The sequence below is a fragment of the Ambystoma mexicanum genome, chromosome 2q (genome assembly GCF_040938575.1).
Source record: "Ambystoma mexicanum isolate Mex_15411 chromosome 2q, UKY_AmexF1_1, whole genome shotgun sequence".
Taxonomy (NCBI): Eukaryota; Metazoa; Chordata; class Amphibia; order Caudata; family Ambystomatidae; genus Ambystoma; species Ambystoma mexicanum.
In genome coordinates this window covers 755,437,838-755,465,151 of record NC_090924.1, presented here as the reverse complement: position 1 = coordinate 755,465,151, position 27,314 = coordinate 755,437,838, and the positions used below count along the sequence as shown (strand labels likewise).

The window sequence follows — 27,314 nt, the reverse complement described above, 5'->3', positions numbered from 1 at the left end:
TAACCAATAAAGAGTTGATCGTCCACTCTGACCCGGGACATGCGTGAAACATAAAAGCTTAAAGCTCTCCTAGGATCAAGCCTATGGAGCCTCTCCTCTTCCTTACCAGGATGCGGAGGAGGATAGAATGCCGGAAGAACAACCTTCTGGGCCAAATGAAATTCCGTCACTACCTTCGGAGGAAAAGAAGGACGAACTCTAAGGACAACCCTGTCCTTGTGAAATACAGTGAAGGGTGGCTTAACTGAAAGTGCCTGTAACTCACTCACTCTGCGAGCGGAAGTAACCGCAACTAAAAACACAGTTTTCAGAGTTAACAGCCTCAAAGGGCAAGAATGTAAAGGCTCAAACGGAGCACCCATAAGAAACTTAAGAACAAGGTTTAAATCCCAACCGGGCACCAGGAAAGGTGACGGAGGGAACACATTAGTGAGCCCTTTCAGAAACTGTGAAATTAAAGGGATTTTAAAGTAAGAACACTCTTCAGACGAGCGCTTAAAGATGGACAGCGCCGCCAGGTAACCTTTAATGGTACCCACTTGCAAGCCCCTGTGGGCCAAAGAAAGTAAAAAGGACAGAACCATGGGGATGTCACATGCAAAAGGATCCACATTCTGAACTCGGCACCAGTCGCAGAACATACGCCAACGGCAACGGTACAGAGACTTTGTTGCTGGCCTTCGGGCCGAAAGCAACACCTCCATCACGTCTTCAGGGAGGTCCCAATCCTTATACCTCAACCTTTCAGAAGCCAAGCGTGAAGGTTGAGGGATCTGACCTCTGGATGGATTACCTGACCCCCCTCCTGTGAGAGCAGATCGTCTCGGTAGGGAAGACGACGCGGAGGGCAGATGGACAAGTCGAGAAGGTCCGGGTACCACGTCCTCCGAGCCCACGCCAGAGCAATGAGGATCATCCGGGAACCGAACTTCCGTAACCTCCGCAGCACTTGCGGGATGACGGGGACTGGAGGAAACGCGTACAGCAGCGGGAACGACCACTCCACCACGAACGTGTCTGCCAAGGCTCCTTTTGGAGGAAATTCCCGCGAGCAAAACCTTTCGCACTTCCGGTTGACACTGGAGGCGAAGAGATCCACTTGAGGGGTCCCCCAAAGGGCGAAGATCTCCAGGAGAATCTCCTGAGTCAACTCCCACTCGTGAGAGATCGTGCTCTGCCTGCTCAGAGCGTCCGCCGTCACGTTTTCGTCTCCGGCAAGATGACCTGCCGAGATCGAAACTTCCTGCTGGATGGCCCAGAATTCGAGCTGCATCGCCTCCCTGCACAGAGGAAGTGACCCTGCCCCCCCCTTTTTGTTGAGGTAGTGCATGGCCACTGTGTTGTCCGTCAGGATCAGGACACTCTTTCCTCGCACAGTCGGCAGAAAAGCCTTCAGGGCTAGCCTGACGGCCCTCAGCTCCAACAGATTGATATGGAGTCTGGACTCCGACGGAGACCAACGACCGCTGACTGTCAGCCCGTTGGCATGAGCTCCCCAACCCGTGAGTGATGCATCCGTCACGATCATCACCTCTGGCCAGGGAAGCCAAAAAGGAGCCCCCTTCATCAAGTTGCCTTCGACGGCCCACCACAGAAGGTCCCGGGTGACCGAGGGCGGCACCTGAACCGGGTCCGACATCCTGCCGGAGGACTGCGACCATTGCGTCTTGAGCGCCCACTGCAAAGATCTCATCCGCAGGCGAGCCTCTGGCACCAGAAGAATGCAGGATGCCATGAGGCCGAGCAGCCTCAGAACTCGAACGCTGGGAGCGTCTGGGCATGCTGAAACTTGTGCACCATCTGCTGAATGTGAAGAGCCCTCACCTGGGGAGGAAAACACTGCCCCAGGGAAGTGTCGAGCACTGCTCCGATGTACTGGAGCCGCTGTGTTGGCGTCAAATGGGACTTCTTTAAATTGAGGGAGAAGCCCAGCCTGTGAAGGGAGTGGCAGGTGACGGACAGATGATCCAGGACTTGCTCGGGAGAGCTCCCCCTGATCAACCAATCGTCCAGGTAGGGGTAGACGTGAATCCCCCTTTGCCTGAGATGCGCTGCCACCACCACCATGAGCTTGGTGAAAACCCTCGGGGCGGAGGTCAATCCGAACGGCAGGACCCGAAACTGAAAGTGTGAGTCGCCAACCGCGAACCTCAGGTACTTCTTGTGCTTGGGATGGATCGGCACATGGAAGTAAGCATCCTTGAGGTCGAGTGACACCAATCAGTCCTGAAGCTGAAGGGTCTGGAGGACTTGAGAGAGAGTAACCATCTTGAACTTGTCCTTCCTGAGGAGTTTGTTCAAACCGCGCAAGTCCATGATGGGTCTCAATCCCCCGTCTTTCTTCGAAATCAAAAAATAAGGGGAATACCATCCCATGTTCCTCTCCGCTACAGGCACCAGTTCTATGGCGCCTTTCTCCAGCAGGGCTTGAATTTCCTGCGCAAGGAGCGGATCCGGACTCTGCAAAGAGAGGTTCCCCGGTGGATTGTCGCGAGGCCTGTGCCGAAAGGGAAGACAGTAGCCGTGGGTTATGATCTCCAGAACCCACACATCTGAAGTAATGGCTTGCCACTCTACAAGATGCTGCGCCAGCCTTCCCCCAACCGGCGAACCATGGGACATGGCCTTATGACTGAGTGGGAACGGCCGCGGCGTTACCTGAGGGCAAAGAGGCAACTGCCCGAGCGGCCTTGGCACCACGGGTACCCTGTCGTCCACCTCTGGTACCCCTGCGTTGGCCTCTTTGACTGCCAGCTCCTCTCGCTTTACTGAAGGACGAGTAATAGCGAAAGGAACCACCCCTCCACTGCTGTCCCCTAGGACGAAAAGGCGGAGGTTGGCGAACTGCAGCGCCCAACGACTTCGCTGCAGCTTTCGAGGTCTGCAACCTCTCAAGGCTCTCGTCAGCCTTGCTGCCAAAAAGGTTCTCACCGTCAAAGGGCATGTTGAGGAGCCGAGACTGCACATCAGGAGCAAACCCCGACTTCCCCAACCACGCAAACCTGCGTATCACGGTGCTCGCCGCCATGGACCTACTGACGCATTCAGCTAAGTCCAAACCCGACTGAACGGACTCACACATGGCATCCTTACCATCCTGGACCATAGCAAGGAAACCATCCCGTTCGTCCCCTTCGGGAATATGTTCAGCCGCTAACGCAACGCAGTTCCACAGAGTGTGTGTGAAACGAGACAAGGCACAAATGGAGTTGGCTGCCTGAAGCACCATACCACCAGAAGAAAACACTTTCTTCGCCCAGCCATCAAAATGTTTGTCGTCCCTATCAGGAGGGATGGTAGGGTACGACGCCTGCTTTGCCGGGGCCGTGGCCGCCTGCACCACCAAACTCTCCGGAGTAGGGTGCCTGGTCAAGTAGGAGGGGTCGCTACTGGCTGGACGGTATTTTCGCGACAAGGATCTGCCCACCGTCGGGAGACTCTCCGGAGCAGTCCAAGCCGCCGCCACCCTTCTCTGTAAAGCCATATGGAACGGCAGTACCGGATCAGTTGGGGGACCAACATCAAGGATGCCCGTCAGATCATCCTGCACAAACTCCCCTGGGGGAGCAGACCATCCCAAGTACTCAGAAACCCTAGCCATAAGGCGCCGGTACGAGGAATCGGCATGAGAGCCAGGCTCAGGCCTACAAAACTCCACCTCCGGAGAGGTGTCCAGTCCACTGGCATCATGCAGTGACTGTCTCAAATCGTCAAACTGACTATGGCCCGAGACAATTTCATCTGGAACCTGACTAGGAACCAGGCCATCAGAATCCTCATCCGCCTCTGAAATATAGTCCAGGTGGCGAAAAGAAGGCACCCGAGAGTGCTTGCTCTTAACCAGAGCCTTCCTAGAGGGTTCTCCCGTGCCACGGGGTACCTCCGACACGAAAGGCGTCGATGGCGTCGAGCGAATCGGCGCCGGCGTCGAGAGAACCGGCATCGGTGCCGAGAGGATCGGCGTCGAGGAAATCGGCGTCGACGTCAGATGCAGCGCCTCCAGCAACGGCGGCGTCGACACAGCCCTCAAAGCCGGAGCCCCGAGCGTGTCCCTCGACGACCTGAGCGTCGACGGCTTCGACGACTTCCTCGGAGCCGGAGCCTCGAGAAAGCCTGTCGACGCCCTTGACGCCTCAGACGTCGATGTCTTCCTCGAAGACCTCACAGGTGCACGCGGTCTCGAGCGCGTCGAGGACCGGGACCTGGAACGGGTACGTCGAGAACGAGTCGCCTTGTCCGAACGGGACCTCTCCCGTGACTCGTGCCGACCACTCTTGCGAGCGGTGTCTCTCGACCTCTCACGACCGACCCCACTCGGGGGCGCGGACGGCATAGTACCCTGCGACTCAAGAATCGCCAGCATTTTCTTCCCGAAGGAAGCCCATTCCTCCGGCGTCGCACGGCTGGTGGGGTAAGCGACGTGCCGGGCAGAGTCCTCCGAAGAGGACCTGGAAGACGACCAGTGTCGGCGCTTCCGAGAATGCCTCGAAGAGGCTGAGGAGTGGCGAGACCGACTCCTAGAAGGAGACCCACGAGACATCCGACAATGACACGGAGAGAGTCACCCCTCGAATCATCCGTCGAAAGCCCCGCAGACTTCGACTTCCTGGGCTTGGACACCCGACCTATCGACAACTTCTTCTTACGCTCGCGTAAGGCTTTGGACGTGAGCGACTAGCAGTCGATACAGTCATCCGTGTCGTGGGCCTCCCCGAAGCACCAGAGGCAGGCGTCGTGCGAGTCCGTCACCGACATCTTGGACCCACACTCCCCGCACTTCTTGAAACCCGGACGCGGGGTCGAAGACGAAGTAGAAGACATCTTCACACGAAGGATTTTCACAAAACGAACAGGTTCGAAGAACCGAGAAGAACAGAACTCTAAAGAGTCGAGGCGTGAACCGAGAATCACGAAGCAACACGTTCGCGGAAAAAAACGGAACTGAGGCTACGGGCGTCGTGCGTCCTAGTTATCACATCGGATGACGTCGGAGGAGGTCCTCGACGACGGCGCATCGACGTCATCGACGCAGGACGCAGACGCCGAAAAAAGTTTCCGAAGCAGCACAGCTGTGGTGATTACATGTCATAGATATGGAATACGTCGGAGGACCCAATCCCCTCGAAAAATTAATTATCTTTTGCAACTTAGTTTCCCATCTTATTCATTTTACAGTCCTAAAATGCTAGGAAAATAAATATGCACAGTGATTTTGTTTGCTCCATCGGCATCAACAAAGCAGTCTTTTTATCACAGTGTGCAGTTTCTTTTTTCGAAAGGCTTCAGAGAAATATATTCTGTTTCAGAGGCATTTATCCATGGCTTCCACTTACATCCATGTACATAAAAATTAAGTGAGGGGTTCTGGTTTCTATCAAGTAACCTGACCTTTGCACTGCCCTCTGCTCTTAACTTGTGTGTAAATGTACCCAGGAAAATAATAAAGCTGCTGTATTTACAAGATTTTCATGCGTAAAAAGGCCTTATACGCACCTTATCTGGAGGCCTGGAAACAAGATTACTTCATCATGACCAACTACATTAGACCTCCATTACATCTGTGCCATGCCCACACAATTAACAAAATTATGCCAGAATCACACTTCTATCCAACACAAACAAAATGAGTTCCTATTTAACTACTTTGGAGAATCTGAGGGCATCCTTCTATCTACTCCCTTTGGATCTTCCTCTCAGGTGTTCAAGGAAAGGCCATTGCTTTTGGATCCGGACCATGGGGTGGATATGCGAGGGAGGATCACCTGGGTAGAGGGACCTCAGGGAGTAGGAAGAGGATTACTGCAGGCGAGACATGGTATCCACCTTTCCTGTATGAAAATGAGTCCTACCCATCCCGGCTTTCATAGAGTACAAGTCTTTATCACTTCCACACGCAGCAACTGTCCACCAATCACATGCCTTTGCGACTGGGACGAGGAAGAGGCAACTAGGAGTGATGCACACTTCTACTCAATTTCATCACTGTGATACTGAGATGAGGACTATGGAGAGTCAAGCATGTCCCGTTAATTGGTACAATTGTGGTAAGGCAAAGGACTCGCACCTGCAACCGCCTTGAAACACTACAGGTGCCTAAAAGGGGAGGCTGGCAGGGAGGAAAGGAAACCCTGCCTGGTGAGAAGGATGCAGCTGCGAGGCGAGGTGCAGGCTTGCGAGGGGCCGGTGAAGAGAACGCCATGCATTGCAGAGGGGTGAGAGAGGCACTATGACCCGAGCGGGCAGTGAGAAGGTCGGAGCCCCTGCAGTCCCCTATGCCGCGTCTTCCTAGCTGCAGATGGGGAACACAGAAGACTGAGTTGTCGTGGGCAGGTGCCGCGGGCGCTGCCCGCTGGAGATCTTAACGTGTACCTGGGAAGCAAGTGGAAGCTGGAGAACAGAAGGAAGAAGCCCGGAGGAGCAGAAAAGCCCCAGTGAGTGTGAGACCAGGAACACTTGTACCGGGGTGCTCCAGGGGCAGGAATTGGACATTTGTTATTACCGATTGCACCAAAACTTCTAAGAATGCGGTTTGGAACCCAAAAGAAAGAATATTGAATCTCGAACGAATTGCCAAGTATTATGTGAAATACAACAAATTTTGAATATCGAGCTAAAGAGAAGATATGGAAATTATGTGAAAATACAGCATGAGTGGAAAGCGAATGAAGTGATGTTGTGAAAGTAGTGAAAACCATCAAGAAGCACTGATGAACAATGCGAAAGCCCATAATGAACACTTATGAATTAAGCGAGAAGCAAGTGCGAAAGGTAAGTGACTGAAGTTCAATGAACAATATGAAAACAGGTGGTAGAAGAGGATAATAAAACACCACAAAATAAAGTGAATACATGTTGTAGCAAAAGGCAAACGACTGCCAGGATACAAGTTTTGGCAAAGTCAAAAAACTGCCAAGGAGAATAACATAGCAAATGTTGATTACTGACACAGGTTAGTCCAGAGAGAGGGAGCCTGTGTTGGCAAAAGGCTGGACAGACAGTCTGAAATACGAATTGTAGCGATGCAAAACAAGGAGATTGTTAAAGAAAAGTGTCATTAAGTGGTGACATTTGATACAGGTTGACAGAGAAGACACACAAGTTGATAACCAAGCATCACGGGTCATCGGTTGCGTGACCTGTAATGGGTGAACCGCGTGCTTCAGCAACGACGCCTAGACCGAGTGACTGGCTCTCTTGTTTTTTAAAGGAACCAAGGAATCAAAACCATCATGCAGTGCTAAGGGTTATTGGTTGCGTGACCTGCAATGGGTGGGTCATGTGGTCAACAACTGCGCTGAGACCGAGTAGCCCGACTTGGGAAAGAGCCAAGAGAAGCAAAGATACGAAGGCTGCATGGTGTCATAAGTGCTGCTGAAGTGAAAGAAATCAACTGTTACAGAGTTTAAAGGATTACAAAGTTGACCTGGCTGTATCATTGAAAGTCAAGAGACTTAAACTGACTGTAGGTCTGTTGAAGGAGCTACCTTTTTTGGGTAAGGGAACCCTGAGATATTCTGGAACTGTGTTGAACTTGGGTAAGGGAATTCTCAAGCCTTTTTTGGAACTTTTTGAACTTGGGGAAGGGGAAGCTGAAAACAAGCCAGAACTGGAAGAAGCTAAGAACATTATTATGAACACTGTTTCTTTTAGTGCTGACATCCCTACACATTGTATATTTTTAGTTGTGAGGGCAGGTATAGGTTTTGGACACAGACAGACTTTCAAGTTGTACTTACTGACACAGACTGTCCTTCGTTTCTTTAGGTAGGGAAATCCCACCTTAGCATAGGGCAAGTTAGGCCTTACTCCATCCAGACATTTAAAATAAGACCTTTTGTTAAGAAAAATGAATCTGTTGTCTGTGTCTTGCTTCATGGTGCCTTCACACTACTTATGCCATTACATGTGACTTGACAGTAAAAACAATTAATTGTGCAAACAGAATTCAGTGGAAATTGATCTGTATGTGTTTGCCAAGTCTTAAGTGAGCTTTTAATGTCCACAGTCAAGCATTTTCTTGTCAACATGTGCAAAATAAGTTCAGCAACTTACCACTACATGTTTTTTCAGTTCCTCTGTTGTCCATGTGTCTTCTCTGGATTTTTTCTGAAAGGGAAAATTAAATGAATTTGCTGAATTTTGAGGCATGAGTTTGATGAAGTTACAGAGGACCCCTAAACGAAGGGTTTCTGCAAGTCAAAAGCCCTCCACTCAGGCCTCAGGAGACAACCCTTCCTAGAAGTACCTTAAAATGATGTTCAGAAAGTGCATGCGATACACCAAGGAATAAACAGAGAAAGGGTTTATGTTAAACATGCTCGAATTACAAAACCCAACACTTATGTAAATAGCAAAAAGCAATATGCAAAAAGGTGTATAGATCAAACAATTGGGTAATCAGAATACTAAAGACACTAAAGCAAACAAGTATCTATTTAACAAAGGTAATGTGCATTGAGGTTAAGTACTACAAGGTAAGTATACATATGTAAACAAAAAACTGTCAAAAGTCTGAAAATGACACCACTCTCACTTTAGAGAGGAAAACAGCATGCACTTGTATCACAAGATGTTACACTGTTGCTTATAGAAATTGGGAGAAAAGATAATGGCTAAACACATACAGGCCTTCTACGATATATGGAAAACCAACACAATGGCCAAGACAGAGTTGAAAAGCCCAGTCATATCCCTTGAACAATCGTTCAGCAAACGGCATAGGTAAGTAATTAGATGTACATATTCAGGAGTGTTTTCAGTCAATATGAAAAGTAGGCAAGTGTGGTTATTGTGCTATACAGCGGGAAGTAGATCCTTACAAGTTTCCAGAGGAAACCCAAAGCAGTCACCACTCTGGGGAGTCCGATGTCTATGTCCTGGTTCCACTGCCAAAGATGAACAAAGGGCAAGCCACAGGTAAAGACTTTATGTTTTACAGCAGTGATTTACAATGTCTGAAGTGGGGCCGGGTGCGTAAAAAAGCAAATGCATCCATGTCCAGGGTAACCCTACGAGCATGACTAGAAACTCGAGGTAAGTTTCAAGATTTGAGGAACACTACTCACGCCACCGGTTGCAATAAAGAGGTCCAAGGGCTGTAGGTGGAGAGATGAGTTTCACGGTCCGGTTTGAGTCCAAACGGCTTTAGTTCCGGTCCCCAATTGAAAACTCACAATTATGGATAGTGCCTTTCACTGAACTTTCGGATCCCTAAGAAGGAAAGCCCTTGCTGGACACCAAGGATTCGGGGAAAGGCATACGGTGCCACTGAAGGTAGCAGGGGCCTTCATACCGCAATAAAAAAAGTTTTGTCAGAATTTGACATGGTCCATTATGAACATGTACAGACAAAACTGTACAGACAATGTATGACGTGAAGAAAATTGCTTATTCCCTTAAGCACAAGAGTATTTGTAGCAGCCATCTTTTTCTCTGTTCATAATAAGTGATATCTATGATGCACTCCTAGCAGACACCAGAGAAATCTACGTCTTTGTTCAGCTATGTAAACAATTCCATATTGCTTGCTAATGTTATATTATTTGGCATTTGTATAGTGCATTTTACCATGGTTAGGATTCCAAAGCGCTGTGGGTTGAACACCCTGAGGGACTGCAGGTCAGTGGAGAGATTAGTGTAGTACAACATGCATGGGTGCACTCGTTATGTGTTCAGCTAGTGTGCAATAGGTAATGTGTAGCTGCATACTAGCGCTAGCTGTGGTGTGGTGGTTGCGTAAGGGCAGTAGAATGTGCGCAGTAAGACCAATGACTATGGTATCTGCATTCTGACAGCGCTGGTGCTTGAGGGTAACATTATGTGTGCAGCTAGGCCGAAATTCGACGGGTATAGCTGCATTCGAAACACTGTTGAGGTGAACGTAGAGGTGTGCAGGTATGTGTGCAGCCAGGCCGAATTATTTGAGGGGTGTAGCTGCATACTAATTGTTTGTTGGTTCAAAGGCAAGAGTTAGCATAGTGGTGTGTTTGAGTGTCTATGTGTTTTCCAGAGGGACCTTGTTTCTGTTCAGCTTCCAGTGCCTGTCAAGGTTGTGGAATCTCATTGTATCTTGATGGGTCAAATTGTTTGGTGAAGACTGATGGGTGGTGACAGGAAGATCAGTCCCAAAACTCATGTTCTTACTGCACAGCTACCAGTGCTATCCTTGGTCGTCAGTTTGTTAATTCAGATCGCAGATAGGTATTTCTACATGGACATACCCAGATAGCCGGGATTAGCAACAAATAACTGCTAGAACGTTCCTTACTATAGTACCTTGTAGGGATTTCCATATGTGTAGGATCAGCAAGTGCTGGTAGCCCCTGGTTTGATAGCATAGTGCATATTTGCAGATAAGTAATCATGTTCACAAGTGGTGAATTGGTGCGTAGGTTTCTAGTTCTGCTAGATGGATTACTGGAGGAAGGTTCCGTTATATTTATTTATTGGGCATTTATAAGGCATTTATAAGCTCAATTGAAAGAGATACAAAATTAGTATGAAGCAAATTATCTAATCATAAACGAGTGGAAATCAAAAACAATTGTGTTGTTAAACAGCAGTAGGGTCTTGACCAAAATGGCAATGCAGCTTGGAAACATAGTTGGAGGCAAAAACAAAACACTCTGGAAATGACAAATGTATGCAGCAATACTGAGCTGCAGTGAATGGCATTAAACGAATCATGCAGAAAAGTTAAAACTCATCTCAGAACAGGTTGAAAAAGGTCCTGGTAGTGGAATATGGCTTTTATCTGCAGGGGACACCAGGCATCGACAATTTGGGTCTGGATCCGAGCATTCAAAGTCTGAGACAGTAGAAAGAACCTTCAGGAGTAAAAAAATATTTTATTGCCCAACGGGTGTCCATCAGTTGTCGATGTGGCTACAGATTTAGCAATGCGTTCTACCATGAGAAAGATAGCCAACAGTTCTTCAAAATAAACCTGTCAGGTTTGCAGGAGCAGCAAGACTCTTCCCGTCCCCAACCCGAGAGCACCGTACCAGAGGCTGCAAGGAACTCTGGATACAGGGGGCTCGGGTGAAAAGGCGCTGGAACGAATGCCACCAGGCTCTCTCCCAGGGCTGCAAAAAAGGGAAACACGTCAACACACTCAGGATGACTGTAAACAGTACATAGCAACAAGAGAAAGGACACCTACTTCCACCACCTGGGAAGAAACACCAGAGATGTAGGAACAGTGTGTGTGTGTGTGTGTGTGTGTGTGTGTGTGTGTGTCCAGCAGGAACTTAGTCCATAGACTAGAGGTGCCAGACCAACTGTTATGAAGGACGGAGAAGGATGGTTCAAAGTCCGCAAGGAGGTAACCCGAACGGCACAAGGACACAATCTACACAGAAGGTTCCATAAGCGCCACCAAATGGACTCTGTGAAGACCTACACCCCTGAGGGGTAGGCAACGGACGGAATGGAGAGCAAATCCAAGAAAACCAGGGTCAGGTGTGGACTCTGATGAAAACCAAAGAAAAACAAAGGGACACATTCAGAGGCTATCCAAAGGCTCCAGGGCCAGCAAAATCAAATCCAGATGCAATTCAAGTAAACCACAGCAATAGGGAATCCAAAAGCAGTCCACAGACAAGCCAAGGGTCAGGTAAGCCAAGTCCAGGGAACAAAACAGCAGAAGAAAGATCTAGAGATAATCCAGGCACAAGCCAATGGTCAAATAGCCAGATCCACGTTACCAAAGCAGAGGAAAGCCAGGTATCAGAAAACAGACGCAAAGTCAGATAAGTACAGGTCCACATAACACTGCTCATGGGATTCATTGAAAATAGAGTTAAAGCCTTAAATAGAGGTTCGGCTTCCCCAGCAACGACATACATGCTGCGTGTGAGGTTATCACAGCGAACGTGATGAGATCAGTCTCTGCAGTGCATTTTTCCGGATGCCGCCAGGTTCCAGGCAGGGTGCCCGTTTGACCCCCAGATCCTGACAAAAACCCTCATAAAAAGCAATTCTGAACAACAAAATTATGTGGTTTAAAGCGGGGAGGGGCAATGTAAAATTATCAAACTGTCAAAAATCCTGCAAATGGGGACAGAGCTACCCAAGCCATTAGGATATAGTATCTCTGGGAGCATCGGCATGGGTAAGCCATGTGTCACTGGTCTTGGGACGCAGATGCAGCATCCATACAGAGGAAAGAGGATCAGACTGTGCAAACTCTACAAGTACAGAGGTTTGCTTGTGTAGTGTCAGTATTCAGTTGTTCACCTTGGTAGATTTTCACGTAGCACACGTGTCATTTTGGTAGCAGAAAATGGTCTTCCAGATTACCCAGAGAGCTGCAACTCTCCTGCCACACACTCTGGGCTGATGCACCCAGCTGCAGTGACCAGTTCCTGTGCACTCAGAAGAGGCTTGCAGGCACCATATTTATCTAAGGGCCTGTCTCGTCTCTGAAGGCGGGGGCGGGGTGCTGCTCCTACTTGTGCAGGTGGTTGATGAGAAACATTGCATCGGAGGAGCTTGGAACGTGAGCGCACGCTTGTGAGCAAAACAAGGGGGTGTGGATGGGTGATGGTGTATGAGATTATATAACAAAGTAAAAACAAGAGCCAAAGTCTCCCCTTCTTGCGGGGAAAGACGACATCATAAGTAGTTGAAGAAAAGAAGAATTGAAGTGGGATATCTCCGGATTGCACGGGAAACACAGCACTGTATTTAACTAAGTGAAGGTCCAGTATATAAAGGACCCGGTATCCCTCCGCCCTAAAAAGGAGTGGGACGTAAGGAGGGTTGAGTTCCCTCGCCTCGAGTGAAGGAGGCAGAGGAAGAGAGTACACCATTGTGTAAATAATCGTGTTTTAATATTGATTGTTGTAATTAGTTGTATATAGTGTAAGGAAGGCATGGTATCAAACAGTGAACACAGACAAGTGATCACAGTTCAAGGGTGTTTATTGAACTTCAAATGGGTTGGTTGAACGCCTAGCTAAACCTAAATCTAAGGATGGGAGCAAGCTACGACCATCAAATAATAATAACGTAGTCCTAGTCAAGTCTCTGTCAAATAAAAGGGCCTGTACTAATAAACCGATTGTCAATCCTTACTTCTAAGTACAAAAGGGTGTGGGATAATGGTGTATGGAAACAGAAAAGTGTTCAAGAAATAATATGTCAGGACGGTTCAGCAGTTGGCTTCCCTTCCCCACGTTTTCAGCACGGAGCAAGGCAGCACGTTTGAGCTTCACACACACTCTGACGTTTCGGCCAAGAGGATACAGTTCAAAGCACAGACATCAAGGCCTTCACTGCCAAAACCTCCTTTCCAAAAACAGTCTCTTACTGCAAAGGCTGTGTTTTAACAAACAAATCTGAAAAGCTCCATTCCTATCAGGATTTTCACATGCACAATTTCTCGCTTTCAATGTGATCAGGGTCTCCCCTCCTCCGGGTGCAGACCCCGTTTTATTGCAATTTTCACACTTGGTCTCCCTCGTTCAGGCTCGGACCATGCATTTCCCTAATTTGGGCTTGGATCCTCTTTCAACCAAAATCGAAGACTTTCGAATGCGCAATGGGTTTTGCTTAAACCATCGCAGGACCACTTTGATTCACTTCACACAATTGTTTTCCTCAATCTCCTACTTTCATTTCTTTTGGTTGGATACCTTACATAGATCTTCAATTGAGCACATTTACAGTGTGAACCATTCTGTCAACGGTATTATATCGTGCCTTTTCAAGTTCAAACATTCCTCAGCAGTTTAGCTTTATTCGCGTCTTTCATCACACGCGTATAACAATGTTCGTTCCAGTGCTCATTGTACAATGTTGCCGCTTGCAACCTTGACTTCAAGACAGACCGGTCTTACATTGGTTTCCCCAACTCACTGGCGGCGTTGATCCCTTGCGTTTATTTGTTTTTGAAGCCAATGACGATACCACAGCGGCTGCTGTTCCTCCCCGCCTTGGTCAGTTTTTCCTGGGAGGGCCCTCGGTATCTTTGACACAAAATGCAGGATTCTTTAAACTGGTTGCCTGGTCTTCAGCTTTCTGCCTTGAAGGTCTCTTGAAATTAACAGAGTGTCGCCGAAAAGGTCAAGGGTTTTTCCCTTCTTACAAATCCTTCCGGGTTTGCCGCCTTTCTCCCCTCGTTCAGCTGCCGACTCGAAACTGCTGTTTCTTTGATTTGCTTTGCCTCGCTCAGAGTGTACCCTCGCCCTCCACCTTTTATCTGCAGGGGACACCAGGTATGCCCTTGTAGAACGAGCCCCAGAAGCAAGGTTCAGGACAACATGTTATGAAAGACCGGAGTCTATTTGCCATTCTCAGATGGTCAGTAATTGCCTGACCTCGCCTGACCATAGTAGCGGCACATGTCAGATACACTGCTCGGGTGCAAGTATGTTTTCTCCCAGAGCAGGCTGTCTGTGTGAAAGTATTGGAGAAGGAAAAGGGGGGGGGGGTAAGGTTCCCCATGTATCCTACCTGGTAGGATGGGGTAAAGGTGTTATACGGAAGAGATGGATACCATGTCTCGCCACCCGGTGTCCAACTCCCAGAAGAGCCCTCACCCAGGTGATCCTCACGCAATGGTTCACCCCCAGGAACTGGATCCAAAAGTGATGGCTGTTCCTGTCCACCTGGTTGACAGATCCCCGAGGACTAGCTTTGAGGTGAGAAACTGTGGGACCGGTGTCAGAATTTTCTTTTTTGTTGTGTTGTTTATACAAGGTGATGTTTATTGGTGGTTATATGGGATGTTTTAAATTAACAAAAATTAACTAACCCCTGAAACAGTATTGTTTTGTGTGTTGAAATGTTAAAATGTGATTTATAATTGTATCTCATTTTTGAAAGGCAGAGCCTGTGGAACTGCCAAGGCACAGACAGACACACATTCTTGGGGGGAAAAAGGTAGGTCTGAGTTTTAGGGAGAATCTGCCTGCTGGCAGGCAAGCAGTTCGCAGAACCGCATTCATGAGAGAGGGCAGTGGAGAGTGAGAGCCTTGGAGTATTGACCAAGATAGCTAAGTGAAAAGAGTACTGGTGGCTGAGATTTCCATATTCCTTAGAGCATTATGTATTTGTGTGCGTAGTTCAATTAAAATTATATAATTTTAATGTAAAATAATACGTGGTTTAAACTTATATAATGGTTCATGTTCCAATGATTATTTTTGGCAAATTTATTACAGACTGTTAGTATACGTGCCCTTCAACCACACATGTGGCTTGGTGGCCATTTTGTTTAAGATAAAGCTGATTCTGAGAAGGAATAAGAGTACCCCATTACAGCATATGTGAGAGGCACTCCCACAATACAAGGAAAAAAATAATAAAGTACCACTGTAAGTGGGACCAGGGAACGAAGGGTAAACTGTATAAAGCATGGCCTGAGAAGGGCACGAATGATAGGAGCATTCTGGAGCACACATACACGCATTTAGAAACGACACATGAAGCGAAACAGCTAAAGCACAGGCAAGGCATACTATAATTATGGAAGATGTTTGAGGATGTAGAGAATGCCCCTGATAAGAGCGAACGGATCACACACACCCTATCATACCCATCGCCCCACTTACTTATGGGTGCTTTCATTTAGAGCCCGCAGCAGTATACTCTCACCCTCATTATGCGACCGCCCCGGACCCAGGGGAGAAACGCGATATACATTGGATATGAAAGTAGAGAATATAGAACGTAGAGAATTAGAAGCAACATTAAAAAGGATGCAACAGGAGCTGGCGCGTGCAATGCTAGCAACGCAAAGACCAGGAGAGGGGCCAAACTGGTAGCAGGCACAGACGAGTGGGAAGCAGGGCAAATCCTCTTTACAAATAGACAGTAAGCTATTAAGGGTGCTTGAGGTAGGCATAAGTGGGAAAAGTCCCATGACAGAGAGAATACTAGAGATTCCAATGCACAGGGGGGGCGCAGTGTAGACTATGACTCAGTAGGCAACCAAAGGGGAGACAAAGATGAAGAATGGGAAACAGAGGAGGAAGAAAGGGAAGAGCAGATGAACATATCGCCATGGGGGCATAGGCTTTGAACGCGCTGTGGTCGAATGGCGGTAGAAACGGGTAAGAAGAGAGGAGTGGTGCCTCTGGCTAAGAAGAAAGGGATACAACTCCCATTGTTACAGAAGGGAACAAGAAGACCACATGATGTGCTTTGGTCCCATGTACATCACAACAATATAAAGAAGACATTGCCCTCACACACGGCATGAGCAGGGAAGTGTTAGGGTTCACTCACCCAGGACAGCGCTTCTCCCAGGGCACCTCTGCCAACCCAGATGGACCCACGGATACATGGCAGAGACGGGCCAGGTCAGGTATTCCGCTGGGGATCTACCTGTAACGCTCACCTGATTCCCGCAGAGGCGCCGGTCTTGACTGGGTGAATGCCGTATCTTCAAAGGTGATGTGTAACACACGGTTGGCTCTTTGGGCTGGACCTCTGTGCACTGTATGTCTGACTCAAAGAGTAAGATGTCTGCAGATAGAAAATATGGGATTAATGAACTGGGTTTATTGGGTGCCTCTCTCCTCTTCCCTTTCTCTTCTCCTGTAGAACCCCAAAGGTTAACGCCCTCACCTTAGGTAAGTGAACGCTGAGCTCTCCATCTGCCTCGGGGCAGGGTGCCGTAACCAGTTTCTTCACTGGATAAGGGTGCAGGCCTCTTGACCTCAGAGGACTGCTGTCCGTCGTTAACTGCACAAACGGTAAGTTCTGGGCACTTCAAATGTCTTAAAAGTCTTTTGTGATGATATCTCTTGTTTTGCAGGGTTCCGGCGATGGCGGATGGCGGGCTGATGAGAGTTGAGGATCGAACCCGCGTGAGGAATAGAAGCGCCTGGAAGCACGTAAGTAAGCGCTTGTAGCCTGCTTCACGATGCGCACTGTCCCTTTTATCTTGCAGGTACAAGTTCGGAGCTTTAGAGAAGCTAAAGGGTGCTGGAATACCCACTGGATTCGGCGTGGGAAGGAGTAATGGAACGTGAGTAATAAAGTTGCCCAATGTCTTTAAACGCACCTTCTTTTGTCTTTCAGATGCGGGATGCAGCGCCGAAGGCCTCCGGAGCGTGCGAAGAGCTGGTAAGCTTTTGTCTTTCAGATGCCGGAATGCAGTGCGAAGACCTCCGGAGCATGCGAAGAGTAGGTAAGCCTTTGTCTTTCAGATGCCGGAATGCAGCGTGAGGCGTTGGTGACAGCCGATGGACCAGGTAAGAGATGCGCTGCCACTGAAGACCGTAGTGCTAACCTGTTCTTTCTTTGTCTTTACAGGTGCTGCTGAAGACTGGATTCCAGGATGGTAAGCCTTTGTTCCCTTAGGCCCAGGATCAGAAGCAGAAGACACGATGAGCGTTCTGCTGCAGAGAATGCAGAATAACGCAAAGCAAGATTCCTCCATCGGGTGTGGTTTAAATAGCCTCCTGTAGTGCTTAGGTGTCTCCTTCCACAGCCACGCCTAGGTAAGAAAAGAGTTCCTGCTTTCCAGAAGAGTTCCAGTGTTCTGAACCTAGGGAGTGGCTCCTGCCCCACCCAACAGGAAAAGTAGTCCCAAACAGAAGAGGATCAGGGGTTCAACTGGCAGGTAAGTAAGCAGCATGGTCTGCTGCAGGTAAGTCCACCCAAGCATTATGAGCCCGGCGCTTCCAGCGCTGGGACTGGGCATCTTTATGAGCCTGGTGCCACTGGCGCCAGGACAGGGTCCAAAAGGTCCCAATTGGGACTGGCTGGCGCTCGGAACCGGGGTTATGGGTCTGCTTCCAAGGGAGTCGGGCAAGTCCTGATCTTTTGGAAGCAGAGATCATGACACTACCAGTCTTCCACAGTCCATGGGACATGAAGGCAGTCCGCAGAACTGCAGCTCCATGATAAAACTATCAGGACTTTCCTAAATAGCTATCAAGTTGGGACATCAATCCCCAAATAAGATGGCCACCAGACCTTTTCCTGGTTAAAAAAAAACAGTATAAAAGACCCAGCAAGAAGTCGTACCAGCATCTTGCAAACTACAACATGATGCCTGCAGACTTCCCAACTAGGAATTTAGATTAGTGTCATTGCGGAGCGCTGCTCGCTCTTTCATGTTCAGATTTCATGTGAAGGACTTCCTTTTGGTGGTCCCTGAGGGATTTGATGGTTCATGTGAGGACTCTGTAACAAAAGGTACTCACTTGGGGTTAGGGAATCCTCTACCTTATCATACTGAACACTATGATCACAACTGTGTCCTTTGCTCACCCCTTGCAGCTCCCAGTCAGGTTATCAAGTCCCATGTCAGAGGTTCATTATTATGCCGCCTCTGCTCTGGGGGATGTATTAGAGTGATGTGCTGACATCATTATCCTGGTCTCGTCCTCAAAGGAAGGGGGTTTGTTGGCATTGTCTACTGGTCCCCCAGAGAACACTTGCCGTCCAAGACAGTAAGACCTAAGGGTTAAGTCCTAAGCGGACAGGAAGTAGATGTACGCCCTAGAAAAGGAGACTGCAGGAATTACCTTAACTGTGGGATACATGAAGTGTGCTTGCCGCGCTGTTGGGAGAACAGGTGGATGAAGTATGGCAAAGGGCAGGATACCCAGATGTTCGAAGGGACAGTAACAACAATGATGGAGCACCATTTAACAACTGCAGGGCACGCGTATTGAAAGCATTGAGGGACACAAACCCAGATACACCGGACATTAATTCAATTATGGCCTGCAAAATGAATGCAGATGAGGATCCCGCACTGTATATTCATCAGATTCAGGAAATGTGTGCGAGCGGAGACAGGGGTACCATGGAACAAGAACATAGCAATATTTTATCACATGCTGCAAAATGGGTTCCCTAAAGAAGTACAGACCGACCTAGATAAGCTGGTCAGCAATGAGGCGAAGGGTTGGGCAGAAATACAGGTTAATATAGTATATCACTGTAAGAGGAGAAGGAAAAGGAAGTAGTGGAGCAGGCGCAGAAGCGAAGTTGGTGCAGAGGAAGTTGGCTAAAGTTAGTATGGAAGGAGCAGTGATAACCAGTACCGCAGAATGCCAGCCCGATCAGAAACAGATTCAGAATTGGATAGAGGGTTAACAAGATAATAGCAGAAATATGGGAAGTTTTCAGAGGGGAAGAGGAAGTGTCAGGCTATTGAGTAATCAGGCCCAGGTTTGGAGGACAGTGTTGGAATGTGTAAAGATGGCACAGTTTGCAGACATGGTTTTTCTTATAACAACCAAATCCGTCCCGCGTTTTGACCCACCTATCACCTATAGTCACAAAAGCAGCACCCAGCGGTGCAATATGCCCCAGGCCCCTGTGAGAAACCTGAAGGTGTCTCACCCGTTAGACCCTGGGGATCTCTCATCCAGCTGGCCAGGACACGGCCATCGGTTTTGGATGCAGTTCCTGGGGGGTGGACCCATGTGGGAGCATCACCTAGATGCAGGGACCTCTGGGAGTGGAAGTGGGACACCGGAGTGAGACGCGGTATCCCCTTCACAATAAGACCTTTTCCCCATCCTACCAGGTAGGATACCTGGGAATTCAACCCCTCCCCTCCACCCCCTCCCTGACACAAACACTTTCTCACAGACAGTTCACCTTGAGCGACAACGGACTATCACCAGAGCTGTATACCTGACATGTCCCAACACCATGGACATGCAAGGTCAGGCAATTAAGGATTATTACACATATCTGTCTTCCATCACACTTCCCCACATGGATAAAAGGTGGAGGATAAAGGCACACTCTGTGTGAGGCAAAACACATGAGGAAACAGCAGTTCCAAGATGGCAGTTTAATACAAGGAGAAAGACGGCGAGACCAGAGAGAGTTGCAAGGAGGGAAGTAGCCGTAACCTCTAAACGCTGATACTTTCGTGAGACTTGGAAAGTAAGAAACTGAAGACAAGGAACTAAGGCTCATCAAGCCCGCACAGTGTCTGAGGTACCCAAGGCTCTCCAGCGTCGATAAGCAAGGCAGGGAGGAGCGATTACCACCGTGGTACTGTCCTTGACAACTCAGCAGCGCCTGAAAAGACAGCACAGCTGGTGACTCGGAGAGACTGATACCAAACCAGCTTGTGTTTTGAGCCAAGGTTGTAAGCAGCAACATTGTATAAAGAGAACAGTGTGTAAGGCGTTTGTAATAAGCAACATGGATATAACTGGAGTAGTTGAACTTTATAATTGAACTTTGGGAGGCCACCAAAAGATATAATACACAGAGGGGTCTGGCGCCACGTGGGTGCTCATTCCAAAGTCTCTGATAGGTATCCAACTGATGTAGAGTGTGAGAAAAAGTGGTTATGCAATGGGTCAAGCTAAACCCTGTGCAAATTCAAAAGTATTCGATAGTTTAAAGTAAATCACAATTAGTCCGAGCCCAGCTGAGGGAGACTGAGTGAATGAAAGGGATCTGAGCCCAGATGAGAGGGATGCGGGATGAACCGTTAGTCACCCAAGAAAGAATTATCTGAACATGTTTTGAAAGGGATCTAAGCCCGGAAGGGGGGGAAATCGAGGGTGAACACCCAAATTGAATACTGGAAAAGGAAAAGAACGTTTTCGTGCTGTTTGTGTATATTAGGCCCTCTGAGTCAAGAGACTTGCAAGAAGTAAAGAGGCTTGGACACAGACGCTCTTGAACTGTGAAAATAGAACTGTACCCTTGTGCCGCAGAAGGCAGAGTGTGTGCTTTTATAGTGAACCGCCTTGTCCCGTGCTGAAAACATGGGGAAAGGAGGCCAGCGGCCTGAACATCCTGACTTATCATTTTGTGAACACTTCTTTCTTGTTCATGAACATCACCATACAGTATTTGTAAATTAGTAGTAAGTATTGGCAATTTTTTTAGTATAGGCCCTTTTAATTTGACAAGACACCACTAGGACTGCATTATTGTTATTTGATGGTCGTAGCTTGCTCCCATCTGTAGATTTAGATAGGCGTTTATCTCGCCCTTGTGAAAGTTCAATAAACACCCTTAAACTGTGGTCTCTTGTGTCTGTCTTACTGTTGATACCATGCCTTCTTTACAACCCCCTCAAGCATGTGCCCCAAGTCCCATGCAATCGCCACAGAGCGCCAATTCATTATCTCGTGCCAGGGCATGGGCAGCAACAGCCTACGGTTACACAAGCCCATAGACAGCCCTGGGATACAATTGAATTACCACAAGGAACCGTGACACAATATAGAGGGGCAAGTGTTTTAGGGGGCAATCCCTTCCTCTTCCCAGAAACAAATACATATCCCCACTAGGACAGCCCAAAGAGAGTCCTGGCATGCCCAGTTCTGTCAGTAATTGCTGACCCAGAAGAGGAGCCCCAAGTAGGAGTGCAGATAGGAGGTTGAACATTTACCATTATGGTTGACACAGAAGGAACAAAGTCTTGTATGAAGGAGGGAAGGTTTCCCTTGTCAGTTAAAGTAATGGACATGCAAGGATTTTCTAGGGCAATAAAGACGGTTCCTTTCACTGAAAACGTACCCATCACAGAAGGAGCACATGAGGTAATGGCACCCTTATTGTACTCCAAAGAATCCCCATTGAACCTTTTGGGCAGGGATCTCCTGAGTAAGTTAAACATAACTATGTCATGTTCTAACAAAGGTACAGTATGCTCAACACAGGGTGTGTATCCCGCTAGGAATGCAGCAATAACACAAGCCCTTTGTAGCGACAGCGCTACGCGAGGAGTGTCCCCACACCCAGATGTGTTTCTTTATGGGGTACTAGGATGGATGCCGGGTATTCAAAATAAGACATGGTGCGTACCTGCTGAGTTTTGTAGGGAAGGGTAGGTCAATAGGAACCCCCTCCCACTGCATGTCCCACCTTGGTTGAGACCCATGACTCGTCGGCGGCCCCCCGGCCTCCCAGGCCGGCTGCCGGCCGACACGTGGGGCTGCACCATCATGTTATGTGGCAGACAATAGAAGCCATCTTGTATTAAGCCCTCTCCATCTTGCTAAAAACATGCATATCTAACCCAAGGCAGAAACACTGACACAGAGTGACCCCCACTTGACCGCGCTCACAGAGGCCCACACTTCCCCCACCTCCCACTGCATGGCAGATCCGCTGAAGACTCGTTCTCACGAGTCACCAGACGCGAGCAAACAACAAAATAAAAAACACTAACTGTTAACCTTCCGCAGTACATCATTTCCCCAGCTATGAACGAGAATACTAGGATGTAACTGAGATCAGCCCAAACCCTGAAGGCCCTGACCCCTGTACCGAGCCCCCAGCTATAGACGGCGTGGCGCCTTGCACCCATACCCACCCCGAAAGCCCTTGCAACGTGCAGGAACCATTTATGTAATATGTGCCTTGTTGACTAACGTTCGCTGCTAATATAAAGGAGAATGGGTAAAGAGAAAGTTGTGCAACCGATATTACATGTAATGACGAGATATACAAAGACTGGACAGCTGATAACTGTGAACAATAACTTGTGTTGCTCTCTTAATACACTCTTTACACACACCTGCTTGACACTACCTCATTTTCATATGTCAACTGTAAATGTGAAATGCTATGTAAAAAAGTATGATCATCAGCTAGTATCCCATGTAAATACAAATACATACAAGTGCTTTTAGGAATCCCATGTGTTGTTAGTCGCCCCTCACCCCTACGACAGTAAAACCGCTTTGTGCAAGATGCCACGCACAGAGCTGCAAGGCCGTTTCCCCTCTCCCCCTGCCCAGGCTCTCTCGAGATAGACTGTGTTCAAACAGCAAAGCCTTGCCTTCCCTCCCGACCCTGCTGGACCAGTTTCAAGCATCCGCCACCCTCCCCCGTGTCAGAGGCCGCCACAGCCTAACTCTGTGACTTACGAGCTACCTGGTCCTAAATCCCGCTGCCTTTCAGGCACCGGTCACAAGCCCCCCACGGGTCAGTAGTACCCCCGTCGACCCCGAGTTAATGACCCTAGAAAGGGGGGCGCACACACGTGTACCAACAGATCATAATACCATCCCTCACTGTTATTGCCAAGGATGGTTAGTCAAGCACCCCCGCCCATGGTGGACTACGCCCATGGGGCCTGATTGCTCGAACCTAAGGCGCCTCCTAAACCAATGTATTAAGACACTCCAGATCGTGTATCAACGTTCCTGGCTATGTATTGATCTAAGGTCAACGCTTACAAGAGTTGCAACTCAACAGGACTCATGAAGTGTGACGAATGGGTGGGAATGTGTGGCCAAAAGGGCAAATGTTAGTTTAGCTATCAATCGTTGTTACAAGGCATGTCCGGCCCAGCGCTACATCCCGATGAGCCCAGCTGACCTCCCGCCCCACGTGGCGCAGCACCAACATCCGCCAATCCTGGAGAAGAAACTGTATACAATGTATACCACCTAGCCATCACCACTCAATCCCTGAGACTCTGTGGCCCCTATAGCTTACCTCATGCATGACGTGTATTTGTAATATAACGGCATTAAAGGATACCAGTAGCTATTGTTACACTAGATTTAGAAGGAGGACAAGGGCAAATGGTGCATAGTTCTATGCATAGATCACAAACAATCACTGTCTGATGAACAGCTGTTCAAAGTTTCCAAGGACACAGGAGAAATGGTTTTTGAAATGTACATACCCTGACAAATAGTGATACAGCACAGAGAAGTGATGCACACCATGATCATTACCAAAGTATTACCACTTGACTTACAGTAACAGTTGGAAAAGGTACTGTAGAGGAGGCATGGTATCACAAGTATGACACTGACACAATGAGTACAATTTGTAAAACCTTTATCAAAATTGTTGGAGAAACTCCTATTTTGCCCTATAACTAAGATGGGAGTAGTCTCGACCATCAAATAATAAGTAACGCAGTCCTAGTGGAGTCGGTCAAATCAAAATGGATATGCTAACAAAACCTAATGCCTGCCCTATCTCTTGTACAAAAAAAGTGTAAAAAGGAGAAATGTATGCAAAAGGAAAAATCAGTGTTCAAATGAATAAATGTGGTTGAACCAGCTCTCCTCCCCACGTTAGACCTCAAGGAGTAACGCTGTCCCTGTAGGCAGGATGACATACTCTGGCTAGGCTTCCAACACAATAAACAGTTACAAAACGAGGATTGAGGCCCATCTGGCCTTCAACGTTTAAGTCCCCTTTCTTGACTTCCAAAAATAACGTTTCAACCAGAAAGTTCACAAAGGTCCCCCTCTGTCGGGCTCACACTTCTCACAATAAAGTTCAACACAAACTTGCAAGGGGGGCTCCCTTCCCCAAGCTAATTTCCCTTTAGGGTCTCCCTCTGTTGGGCTCGGACCACTTTCGGGTGTCGTAGACTTTCAAATGTGTGTGGCTTTCTTTAAAGACCACTTCGATTCAAAGTTTACAGTTCAACTTTCAATTTCTCCTTCCCTAGGAGTTAAACTTCTTTATTTCACTTTTGCTGTTCATTCGCTTTATCACTTCAAACAATTTACTTTTCACAGAGACTTTAGAGTGGGCTACTTCCTTTCGCCGGACCACTTTGTTACTTAGTATCACTGATTTTGCAGCTGTCTTTCTTCAAAGTTCATTCACAGGTCTGCCTTTCCTTGCGTCTCATTCACAAGCGTGCAGCCTTCACTTGCGATATAATGTTGCTACTTCAAACTTTAACACACACCCGTCTTTCAGGTCACTTGCCAACTCACGGGTTTGCAAGTCTCTTTTTCTTGGTTTTGCGATTCCCATTTCACGAGCCAAGGTTAGTAACACAGGCTTGGCCCCGCCTCCCCAACTCTGCCGTTCACCTGGGAGGGTTGCTGGAGTCCTTGAAGCACAATGCAGTCTTCACTTGTGGGATCTGGCCTTCTCCACGTGTCTTTCGCGGCCTGCCTTATCAAAATGTTTATTCAGCATACCCAATCCCAAACTTGGACTAGTTCCCACCATCTCTAAATCCAGCCCGTCCTCACTGTGAGAAAACTGAAAATATCTCCCGAACTAGACCCTGGGGATCTGTCATCCAGGTGGCCAGGACTCGGCCATCGTTATTGGAACCAGTTCCTGGGGGTGGACCAGTGAGAGAGTATTACCTGGACGGGGGGTCCTCGGGGAGTGGAACGGGAACACCCACGGGTGAGATGCGGTATTCCCCTTCCATTAGTCCCTCTTCTCTATATTTGCTACATGGGACACTCATCTTCTCCAGCCCCCACCTCTTTTCCAACACAAACACCACAGAAGACAACAGACTAACACCACAGCCATTAACCTGACATGTCCCAATACAAGGGTCGGGCAAAGTCAGGCAATTGACCAGAATCACACACATCGGACAGCTTTTTCCCTTCCACACAGGGATAAAAGGTGGAGCAAGAGAGCACAGTATGAGCAAGGCAGACCGCACGGCGCGAGAGCGAATTCAGCACGGTAGTTCAAGAGGAGGAGAAAGACAGCGCATACCGAGGGGGTGACAAGGAGAGAAGCGACCTTGCCCTTTCCGACCAAGGCCTGTGAACCCAGAAGAAATCGTAAAACCGCGAACAATAGCCAGCGTGTGTTGCAGCAGAAGTCAACGGTTCATGAGACCCTCCTCCTCTACCAAGACACTGGTCTCCGTGGTACCGACCATGACTCCAGATACTCTGAACAGCCAAGCGGTTCATCATAACCAGTAAGTCGAGGGAAGAGCCGATGAAAACCAAACTGTGTTGAGGGAAAGCCGCAAAGTAGCAAGTTGAGAGAAGTTCAAAGAACTGTTAAGAATAAAGGGGAGACCAGCTGTAGCGGGATTCGGCACCACGTGGGTGTTCACTCGAGAGACTCTGGTCTATCCCGTATTTAGAGAAACTGCAAATACCAGAAGGCATTGGGAAGGCTGTAAAGGGACGTTTGAAGTGGTCATACAGGGGTCTTGCAAAATCCTCTGTACATTCAAAAGACTTTGACCGACAGATGATTATGAAACGCATGATTGATGAAATTGGCAAGAGTAAACCCGGCAGAGGGATGCTGACTAAGAGGGGCGAAGGCTGAAGTCCCTGAGAACAGTGTGTTGACAGAAGTGAACCCGGAAGAGGGTGGTCCACAGTGAACTGTTTATGCAAATTTGGCAGGAGTGAATCGGCAAGAGTGTGTCACGACCCTCGCCCAAAACCCCCTCTGGCAAACCCATTAGCCAGGTGGAGTCAGGACTCGGGCCTCTAAAGCCTGGGATACTCTTCAAAAGCCCTCATGGGGCCAGTCCTGGCGCCAGGCTCATACATCATGAAAAACAATGTGCTTGGGAACTACTTTATTGTAATGTCAGCCAACATGGAGGCATCCACATAGCTTGGTTCCTAAGAACCAAGCTATGTGGTCTAGTATTTTGGGTGTGCTAGTCTAGGGACTACTTTACCTGGACTATTTTGTTGGGGCTATTTAAACCACAAACGAGCAAGACAACACGCTTCGCGTTACTTTGCAGCTTGCAACGTGACGCTCACCGTGTCCAGCTATTTCCTCGGAGAAGCAGAACCTGCAAGGAGACAAAAGGAACATCATTAGCAGCAGCATCTTACCTGCAGTCTTCATCTTTAAACACTCGCAGCTACTGAGAACAGCTTCCTCGAATCTGCACGCCTCCCGGACAGAACGACCTGAAAGAGGAAGATAGAGGCAACATTAAAGAAAGCAGTAGAGACATTTACAAATTACGAACTGCTCAAAAGGCTTACCTGGCTGGTCGCTTCTCGGCTGGCACCACTCCGGACATTCCACTCGCGCTGAAAAACAAAGCGACCTACAAGGAAGGAACACACTGGTTAGCAAAGCCAAGACTTTGCAGCGCTGCACATAGCGCTTACTTACCGCATCATAGCGCTCTTAATGCGCCATCATTTACCAGCGGGGCTCAACCAAGCCAGTTCGCCGCGCTGAAGCTCCGCATACCTAAGGGAGAAAAAAGAGAAATTTTAAACAAAGAAAGGCATGCAGGATAGCAACAAAACTAAATAACAGCAATAAGACCTACCTGAACAATATCAAACGGGCCGGCGTCAGTGAAGTAACTGGACCGCACTCGCCCATGAAAGACAACGCGCCCCTGCAAAGAAGGCAGGACCGAGAGCACGCCTAATTCTACCACAAGGTGAGGAGAGGGCACCAGAGGGACTGAAATCATACGGGGTGGAGGGAAGATACTTACCCCAGTCAGTCAGCCTTGAACACAGTCCTCCAGTATTTTCAGGCAGAACCTTCCCGCAGACCACATCAGGGCAAAGCCGAGAAGCATACCAGCGAGTAACCCGGCTAGGCGGTGTCCCTGTGGATAACCAGGTGAGCGTAACAAGTGAATCTGAACGAGGGATACCGAACAAGGCGGTGCAAAGCCTGAC

The 27,314-nt window shown here is 48.4% G+C and overlaps 1 protein-coding gene across 3 annotated transcripts in view; it reads right to left on the bottom strand.

Annotated features, from left to right (window-relative positions):
* Positions 1–27,314, bottom strand: part of DYNC2I1 (dynein 2 intermediate chain 1) — a 2,286,904-nt gene that overhangs the window by 2,217,906 nt on the left and 41,684 nt on the right. For all 3 annotated transcript variants that reach the window (XM_069647988.1, XM_069647989.1, XM_069647990.1), the window contains exon 2: positions 8,053–8,106. In XM_069647988.1, the coding sequence (XP_069504089.1) occupies positions 8,053–8,106 (54 nt within the window). The remainder of the gene's footprint in view (positions 1–8,052; positions 8,107–27,314) is intronic.